Here is a 10,461-nt window from a genome sequence, read left to right as displayed (position 1 = left end):
TCTCAATCTCTCTCTTTCCTCTCTAATCTTCCTAGTGAATGTTTGTCTCGGTTGCTGCTGTTAAAAAAAAAAAAGAAGAAGAACAAAGTCTTCATTCCAAGCAAATGCTTATGGGAGTGTTTAGCGCCGTCGCTCGTTGGCTGCGATGGGCGCCATCATCGATGAAGTAGCGCAGATGTCTTTTCATCTCCATCCCCGACCGAGTACAACCGAGGGGATCTACATTAGATCTGTTCCCCCTCAATACCAATCACACATAAACCGGTATAAACCTAATGCTTCCTTTATACCAGTGGGTTCTCAACCTTTTCAGGCCGCAACCCCCAAAATAATCATATTCTAACTGTGGAACCCCCCCCCCCACCACCACCCTGACAAGCACTAAGAGTTGAGGCATTACATTTTGCATAACACGGTTCTATTGTGAAAATAGCAGATCTACATGCTCACAACGCCTTGCGTTGCGACGCGTTGTGAGCATGTCTCTAATATTTGACAATTTGGCCAATTTGTATTACAAAGTCCTTAAATTGTCACTTTAGAAATGTGCATTTACCCTCTACACTTAAACTTTATGTCGGTTTGTTTACTGTTGAGTGAGAAAACAATGTTGCACATTAAGTGAATCATCTGGGGCCCCCCAAAATAATTTGGGCCCCCCCCAGGGGGTCCCGACCCACATGTTGAGAACCACTGCTTTATACTGCATGGTATGACTGTGTCTCTCAGCAGAGATGTCAGCGTTGGCTGTTTTGGGGTGAATGACACGTTGTATGATTGATGAAGCAGTCAGACCTCAGGGTGTCTGACCTCATATGGCCCTAAGTACATTCAGCAGTGGTGTAAAGTAACTAAGTACAAAGTACTGTACTTAAGTACAATTTTGAGGTATTTGTACTTTACTTTAGTTTATGTTTTACCTGAAAACTTTAGTTACTAGTTACTTTGTTGATTTTGATTAGTATTACAAATCATACATAAACCACTTCAGCCCTATATTTGGAAATAGCAGATCTACAAGCTCACAATGCGTTGCATCGAGACGTTGTGAGCTTTGTGAGCTTGTAGATCTTCTATTTTCAAATGATGTTTATACTTACAAACTTGTCAAATGGGACATTCTGCATAATATTATGAGTACTTTCTACTTTTGTTACTTTAAGTACATTTTGATGCCAATACTTTTGTACTTTTACTCAAGTAATTTTTTTATTCCAGACTTCAGCTAGGCCTTTGAGTCACAGTATCCACAATACATATGTATATTCATTTAAATAACCAGGAATAGTTTGGTGACCACCGGAGAGTCGGTTGACGGCCGGAATGTAGACGACACCCAGGAGCAGGTTGGGTTAGCGCCCCAGCCTGTGTATTCCGTGAGGAAGAAGCCCAACAAATCCACGGTGAGGCCTTTAGGAGGGCCATTCAAGCCGCAAGCAGAGCCTGCAGCGCCCGCTTTTCAGGGTGGAGCTTGCAGTACTACCACCAGCCAACCCTTGCGGCCAAACCACCTGCAGCAGCTGAATGGAATGTTTGGAGTGGGGTCTGGTGCAATGCACAGGTTCTGAACCTGGTGAGAGCAGGAGAGGACCTGGTGAGACGTAGGAGGAGCCCGGCCAGGAGTCAACCCATAGAGCCTAGTTCTTCCACGCGCCAGAATAGTACCCCCAATCCCGGCAGAGTAGTTCCGGTGCAGCACATATTGAGTGACCCTGTCTTTCCCTAATAGGACTGATCGTGGATAGCTACTGGGACGTAAGTCGGGACTTGATCAACCCCGGCTGGGTCACCTGGGCGAGGGTGTATGATGTTGCGAGACCCAAAACACCCGTCGACCCCAGGCTACATCACTGACGATACGTCCCAGTTGCATCCTTGTGATGTTTTTTTTTCACTAAATAAGTCCCTTAAGTCTTTTTCCATGAAACAAGATGTGTTTCAATAGTTTTATTAACATCATAATGCTTAGAGAAACTTCCATTTGAAATGTGATTAAAGTTATAAAAGCTTCATTGAAGTGGAGTTGCATTAAAATCAGATAAGTTATATCATCCTACTTGCAAATCTTTTTTATTTCAGGGGGAAACAAAAGTTTTCATTTAAGGGCGAAATGCTGAGGTTAATATTTTTTGTTTTAAATATTGACTATTAACTGTTGGATTGAAATGTATGAATATGATTAACACAGGAACGTATACATCTACAAGGCATGTACTGTAACTGGTAAGCATGACACAATGTCAATCTTTAGGATTTTTTAAGGAAGTTATGTACTATTGATTGATTGAGATAGAGGGTAGAAACGATTCAACTCCAAGGCCAGCAACCATATATTGCACTGCTTCACAAATACTGGGTCGGGACACACGTCTGCATGGGTCCTATTTTTATGGGTCGCAAGTAAATATCTCTTTCTGTGTTCTACATTAAAAAAACACACATATTATTTCAAAATATTACAAAAAAAGGTTTAAACAAAAACAAAATCACAGCTTTTCATCTATTAAAAACTATTCCAACATTCCAACCTTTCCTGCGTGTCACTCCCCATCTCTCCCCCCATTTCCTATCAGTCTACTGTCCTATCAATAAAAAAAAAGTGGTTACCACCCAATAAAATGAATGTACTGGTAGCTCTGTTGTGCCTGCCATAACTCCACGAGAACAGGGAACATAACCTCCGCCTGTCTTATCACAGACAAGAACCTGTGTTTGTCATACCTTGTTCTTGCATGGGTACAGGAACATATATAGGGACAGGAGGAGCATGTACAGCAACATAGCCATGACTACATGGCCAGTAACATGCTTTAATGTGATGTGCCTTGCATCTCTGGGCTATGTCTCCATCGCATCCAGTGTCACCTCCAATTTCCACAGCGTCATATTAGGCCTGATTTATGCTACAGTGCCACGCTCTAGAAACTGCCGATCTACAGTACAAACTCACGACGCACGTGACAGGTTGTGAACTTGTAGATCAGCTCTATTCCCATCGTACATGACATATATCGTTTACATGACCCTGAGTTGCTACATGCTTAATAAATAAATAAACATCAATCCTAAAGAGCACATTCCTTCAAGTAACTTTCTAAACAGATATGTATGGATAATGTACACTCAAATTACGGATGCTTTTGCCATTAATCACAGCGGATAGAGCTGCAGAGATATTGAATTACAGTTTACAAGGATGAGATTAAATTGTTTTTAATATACAATGTTATGAAAGCAATAACCTTTTTTGATGACCGCAATCATATCCTAATAAAACTGATATTCATTAGTGTCAGGGAATATTCCCTGCTTCCAATCTCCTCGAGCTAATATGCTACCTGAGTCATCTCCAAGCCTTTTGCACAGTTTATGGAGTACGAGGCCAGCGCATGGTCTGGCCCAGTGGCAATATACAGTCCATCTCTTGCTCTTAAAGAGGCGTATCCTCTCCAATAAATGTGCGTCTAATTTGCATCCTGTTACTTATCAACGCGAATGTTACACCGCATAATGGAAGACTATGCAATACCTCAATTAACCGTCTAAATCAGTGGTTTGCAACCATTTTAATGATCAATCAGATGGAACAATGGAACCAAACGTAGTATACTTTAAGTTGTTATTTATTGGTATCACCGTATTACTACAGTATGTGTTAAATATCAACGTCATATTATCATTTCAATCTTATTGTTTTCCCAATTGTTTGGGGGCACACTTGCAATACTCTCACGGGTGTACATGTTTACTGGCCTACTATATACAGCAGTGGTTCTCAAACCTTTTCATGTCAAGGACCCCCAAATTGATATATACTAGAAACCTTTACAAACACATTGGTGAAGACATTTTTGAGTGGCTTTGTGTGTCCCCCGCCCATATGGTCATTTCAGTCCAGAATGAACAGGCTTTTTCGAAAACAAAATGTCTGTCACCTCATGTCCATATATGGTCATTTCAGTCCAGAATGAACAGGTTTTATCTGTCCCGTACGTCCAGAATATCAGTCCAGAATGAATAGGCTTTTTCAAAAAGCAAAATGTGTGCCCCATGTCCATATATGGCCATTTCAGTTCAGAATGAACAGGTTTTATCTGTCCTGTACGTCCAGAATATGTGTGCAGTGTCCCTCCCGGTCTGATGATTGGATACTTTGAGGATTGGTGCTTCACATGATAATAGAACACATAGAATAAAAGTTCACCGCTTCACTTCGAACCGAGGTTTGATTTTTTTTGGTAAGGAATTTATTCCAGGATATGACACCATTTCTGAAGATATCCCCCGACTATGACGCCTTCAGACGCAGCACAAGGTAGAGGATGGACCACTTTTGGATATTATAGTCTGACAGGGTCCTACGGCCATCTTTCAGTTCTTTGCAAGCAAAGTTCAGCCTCTGCTGGTAACGGGGGACGCCTGTCGCGGCCTGGATTTTGGCCTTGACGCTCTCAATGGTATCACTCAATGGCTCAACCTCCAGGATAATGGTCTCGCCAGTAAGGGTCTTCACAAAAATAGGCACATCTTTAAGAATGTCCTCTAGTTTGTCCCTCATCCTTGACACAGACGCGGTCACGTCTTCAAAGTCTCTCAGAGGACGGACTATGCCGATCAGATAGTGTGTAGATCCACTGATCCTTGAGAGGGAGTTGTAACTGTGTAGGAAATGGATGTGATCGTCTGTGTGTGAGAGTTGCTCCAGCTCAGCGTTTCTCCTCCTCTGCTCAGTGACCTCCTGCTCCACACGCCTCCTCAGTCCTTCAGAATGACACACATCATGTTTCTGCCGGCCTCTGATCAGCTCCGTCACCTCAGATCGTCTTCTCTCAATGGAGGAGATCATCTCCTTAAAGATAGTGTCACTGTCCTCCACTGCTTTGTCAGCACGGTGATTGATGGATTTCACCTGCTGGTGAAAAGCCTTCACGTCTTCCCCTCTCTGCTGGACGTTCTGCTGACCCCTAAGAAGCACTTTTGACTGTTTCTCAGTCCTCTCTGCTGCAGCTGAGACAATATTGTGACCTATGTGTTCTTCCACGAAGCACAGGGAACAGATACACTGCTGATCGGTACGGCAGAAGAACGTCATCACCTCGTCGTGGCGAGAGCAGATGTTCCCCTGAAGCTCGCTGGAGGCTTTGACCAGCTTGTGTTTCTTAAAGGCAGGAGATTCATAGTGAGGCTGGAGGTGAGTGTCACAGTAAGAGACCAGACACTGAAGACAAGCCTTCACAGCTTTCAGTCTCCTCCCAGTGCAGAAATCACAGGCCACATCTCCAGGTCCAGCATAGCAGTGATCAGGAGGAACATCTTGTAGTTCGGTCTTCTTCAGGCTCTCCACCACCTCAGCCAACAAGTTGTTTTTCCTCAGAACAGGTCTTGGGATGAACGTCTGTCTGCACAGTGGACAACTGACCCTTTGATCATCCTGACTCCAGTATCCCTCAATACATGTACTGCAGTAGTTGTGTCCACAGGGAACACTCACTGGATCCCTCAGTAGATCCAGACAGATAGAACAGCAGAACTGACCCCGATCCAGTTGAACTCCCTGGTGTTCCATTTTACAGTTGGCCGACTGACTGACATGCCCGTTTATATAAGACATGGTTGGCATTGTACGGCCTACGACACGGCCTATCACAAACAGGTTCTTGACGTCTCCATATATAGGCCAAAATGCCTAACGTTGAGCCTACACTATGGGTTTTCCCCATACGTGGGATTCTTAGCTCGTTGCCCCGAAACGCCCCGAAACTGGTTCGGTTCTAGGGCAAAGAAACACCACACCCTTGGAAGCTTGTGCGTCAAGTCTTGCTCCAGGCATAATGATTTTCTGGCCACCCTGTTACCACCTTCTTGTTGCTCTTTTCCTCCCAGAAGAAGGGTAGTTTCTTCATGGAGTCCAGCCACCCCGTGCCAGATCGGAGAGGATACCGCAAATTTATACCTCACTCCCCCTTCTTCCTCTTTTTTTTTCTTTTCCCCCTTTTAAGTTTTTTCTTTTTCCGTTCTCCTTACTTTTTACAGTCTAACTTTCCTAGTATACAAAATATGAAAACATATGATGAATAACATGGTATGGTGAAAGCTGTTCCATATCATTAGCGTACTAGCGATCCAGATACATATCAAACATTTTCCGTCCGTACCTCCGTCCATACGTCCGTCCGTCCATCCATTCACCCATGGATGCATCCATCTCTATCTCTATTTAAAAAAATCACACCCAATGTGAAGTGAGCGGTGGTCGTGCTTGCATAAAGTCTTCAATTGGTAATTGGTGATGTAATACAGGCTACACACACACACACACACATTGCTATGGCAAAACGCTGAGGAAAAAGACTAGGATATAGGTCTAGGATGTAATTGGTGATGTAATATGGCCACACACACATATTGCCATGGCAAAACGCTGAGGAAAACACATTGCTATGGCAAAACGCTGAGGAAAAGTGGCTACAGACAGGTCTAGGATGTAATTGGTGATGTAATATGGCTACACACACACACACACATATTGCTATGGCAAAACGCTGAGGAAAACACATTGCTATGGCAAAACGCTGAGGAAAAGTGGCTACAGACAGGTCTAGGATGTAATTGGTGATGTAATATGGCTACACACACACACACACATATTGCTATGGCAAAACGCTGAGGAAAACACATTGCTATGGCAAAACGCTGAGGAAAAGGGGCTACAGACAGGTCTAGGATGTAATTGGTGATGTAATATGGCTACACACACATATTGCTATGGCAAAACGCTGAGGAAAACACATTGCTATGGCAAAACACTGAAGAAAAGTGGCTACAGACACACGCACAGCCACTCTATGGAGCGGTTTACCACCGCTCAAAAAGGCCCGGCCCTGCACCGCCTACAGGCTAAAAAGGCCCTGACTGTGTGGGGCTCCAGGCAGCCACCTATAGGCCCGGCCCTGAACCGTGTGTGTGTGTGTGTGTGTGTGTGTGTGTGTGTGTGTGTGTGTGTGTGTGTGTGTGTGTGTGTGTGTGTGTGTGTGTGTGTGTGTGTGTGTGTGTGTGTGTGTGTGTGTGTGTGTGTGTGTGTGTGTCTGCCTGCCTCTGGGCTCTTCTGGGTTTATGTTGACCTCAATGACCCCGGCCTGGCCTAATGACCCCTGGCTGCACAGTAGGTCTGGGGTCCTAACAGCCAAAAAAGCTGGCTAAAATGTGCCTGAATAATTTAGTTTTATATTACTGTACGCGATGTAAGTACATAGCATGGTGGCAAATGTGCCTATAACATTGCCAGAGTACTGAAAAGTATGTGTACCAAGTGTGGAGCCTCTGGGATTACTGGTTTGCTGGGAATAGGAAAAATACACCATTTGGCACTCCATGGAGCCCTTCTCCAATACTATATGTAAGATTTGGCCGCGTACCCCCATCTGAAAATAATTTGTGTTGTGTAAAAATGATTCCGAAAATGTCCAATACTTTGATATTTTAAGCAGATAAACAAGCTTGCAGCACAACACAAAGTGACGCAATTGTGACCTTGTATCTGCTGTTTTTTAACAGCCAACAAATAAATGGATAAAGTGGTTTAAATGATTGTTATGCCCAAGGACCCCTTGGGGTCTCCAGACCACACGTTGAGAGCCAATGCAATACAGTATGTACAGCATGACACAGATATGTCATGTTGTGTGTCTAGTGGTGTTTCATTGTGGATTCATTGCCAGCTTGCCTGTCGTAACAAACTCTCCATGTGTCACGCAAAACTTGTGTAAATCATACTTTTAATAGATGCTCACAGCTTGTAGATCAGTCATTTTGTCTACTTCTGACCAAATTTGAAGAATTGTGAACCAAAAGAAACATTCTATTTTCAATTCAAAAGCAAATTATGTAGCCTAGTAATACTAGACAACAGAAAACACAGTGAAGCCCTTTGCACACCGGACAGTTGCGTTATATTCGTTTGCTGCGTGACGCATTGGATTTGGTGTGCAATGCTGTGCGGAATCGGCGCTGCGGATCCCAAAAGCAGTCATAAAAGGAGTGATGAGTTTTTTACCACATGCGACAAGACGCACAAATCGAACTGGGTTCGATCGAGAAAAAAACGCACGGCCGCAGCCACTCGTCGCACGGCTAATTCGGATCCGGTGTGCATGAGGTCGTAGAGAATCATTGTTTTCTTTAAAAAAAAAAAATTGTAAGTTTTATCCGTGCGGATAAACGCGCCTGTGTGCAAAGGGCTTGAGCTAGCTGGATAGGGAGAGTGAGTGACATGTGATATATAATATGTCATGCCTTCCATTCTAGTGTTCACGCCGAGACAAAAAGGATCACTTCACACAGCTTAGCCTATTGTCACCCATCAACACTGCTGTTTTGACAAGCCGCCCTGACCCCTGTGTTCCACAATCACATGATCACAACTGGGGAAGTCAAAGGTCATGGCTAATGGATGGTGGAGTGAGGCAAGTGGATTTAAAAGTCTGCGTGCGCGAGTGTTTGTGTAGTGATGTGTGCACGTGTGTGTGTGTGTGTGTGTGTGTGTGTGTGTGTGTGTGTGTGTGTGTGTGTGTGTGAGTGCGTGCGTGCGTGCGTGCGTGCGTTTGTGTAGTGATGTGTGCACGTGTGTGTGTGTGTGTGTGCATGCGTGTGTGTGTGTTTCTGTGTGTGTGTGTGTGTGTGTGTGTGTGTGTGTGTGTGTGTGTGTGTGTGTGTGTGTGTGCATGTGTGTGTGCATGTGTGCATGTGTGTGTGTGTGTGTGTGTGTGTGTGTGTGTGTGTGTGTGTGTGTGTGTGTGTGTGTGCGTGTGTGCGTGTGTGTGTGTGTGTGTGTGCATGTGTGTGTGCGTGCGTGCGTGCGTGCGACTGTTGGAACCGTCTATCTATGGAGTGCAGTTGTTGTAATCTAAACTATTATATTCACAACCATATGGTGCCTTTTAGAAGGGAGTAATTGGTAACTGTACACTAGACATGGATTAGAAACATTTTGGGGAGTCAGCATCAGTCAAAATAATGGATAAACTATATATCGAGAACCGTAGCATTTTGCTATGCACATTTCTTCACGCTGGTTGAGTGAATTCCAGTGACAGTCAGTGTAACCCATATACACTGTATGCACGATGTTTGAGTGAACTCAAATGTTGACCTGCTTTCTGTCTCACAGTATACATATCGTCATTGTCGGGTGGAAACCTTGTATCTCCAAGTTTCAAATGTGTACGTTCTTTTGCAAAGTAAAGCTTCATCACACAAGGCCATCGCACAAAAGTAGTGAAAACAGCAGATCTACAAGTACAGAACAGCTAGCACCGCGAGGCGTTGTGTGCTTGTAGATTGGCTGTTTTCACTAGTTTAAATCGTTTTTAAAATGATAAATGCAAAACCAACAGTTTTGGACATACAAGGTTTTCACCCGACAACGACGATATTGTGAAATATGCTGCTGCTGCTGCCATGATCTCTAATAGAAAACAGTTCACAACATTAAATAAAAGTCCACACCTTCTGGTTTGGTCCAAACTTGACAAGAGCTACGGGAAACGCATCATATTAAAGAACCGAGTCTACATACAGAGCATCTCTTTCTGTCTCTCTCTCTCTCACCACCCTCCCTCCATCCCTCAGTATCTGCCTGGCAGAGAGAGAGTGATCCATCTTCATTGGGGAGACATATGTGCTGTTTTGACAGGCTCGGCCTCTGACAGAGTAAGAGGAAGGAAAGCAGCACCACCCCCCACGACAGCAAAAGAGACATTATCAGCTGGGAAAACACATCCGACCATCAATTACCGAAGCCTCGACCATCCCACCAACACTTTAGGCATCGGCTATATTGTCACCGGCCGCTGTCTTCCTCAATGTTGCCGCCGCCCTGTTAAAGTGTGGGATCAATACCGCTGCGTTAAAGGGCCTTTTCGCCCATATAGCTGTATACACGCCAGCCAGCCTTCAGCGTAATTGATTGAATCCCAACGAATGATCATCACAGTCCGGGGCTCATTATAGGTGTTAAGTTCCGATGTTTTGTTTTAAACGCCTAAGTCACTGTACTAAGTATATAGTGCCGTTTGTACTGTGTGTTCCCAGCAGAATCCGTATCAGTAAGGCTTCAAGCTATGATATTTTCTATTTCTTTGCCTTTTTACCCCCCCCTTCTTTCATTATTTTACTGAGCACTATTGTGGACACTATGGAATAACTGTCATCCTGGGGAGAGCAGTTAAACCCATTACCTCTCATTAACTGTCAAGGCAAATTACTTGCCACAGGAACGCTTATAGTTTTGGGGTATATTCGTGTGATTATGTGAAGAATAAATCACCCGAGTCATTTGGTGAAATGCCTTCAAGTGATGTCTTTAAGCCCTGTTTAGTCCCATGTTTCTGTATTTGATACGGTATGCCATAGGAAAGTGCTATGAAGTTGTTGTGGTCATTGTAATTTAATGTAAATGAGGCA

The 10,461-nt window shown here is 44.0% G+C and overlaps 1 protein-coding gene across 1 annotated transcript; it reads right to left on the bottom strand.

The window, feature by feature from the left end:
* Nucleotides 1-4,288: 4,288 nt before the first annotated feature.
* LOC308302540 (E3 ubiquitin/ISG15 ligase TRIM25-like) lies at nt 4,289-5,566 on the bottom strand (the record flags this gene model as incomplete). The annotated part of the gene is made up of 1 exon (XM_080746796.1): nt 4,289-5,566. The coding sequence occupies one exon, from the start codon at nt 5,564-5,566 to the stop codon at nt 4,289-4,291; it is 1,278 nt and encodes a 425-aa protein (XP_080602922.1).
* Nucleotides 5,567-10,461: the final 4,895 nt, after the last annotated feature.

This window comes from Nannobrachium achirus (assembly GCF_963921795.1).
Source record: "Nannobrachium achirus genome assembly, chromosome: 17".
In the NCBI taxonomy this organism is placed as follows: Eukaryota; Metazoa; Chordata; class Actinopteri; order Myctophiformes; family Myctophidae; genus Nannobrachium; species Nannobrachium achirus.
This window is presented reverse-complemented; position numbering and strand designations above follow the sequence as displayed.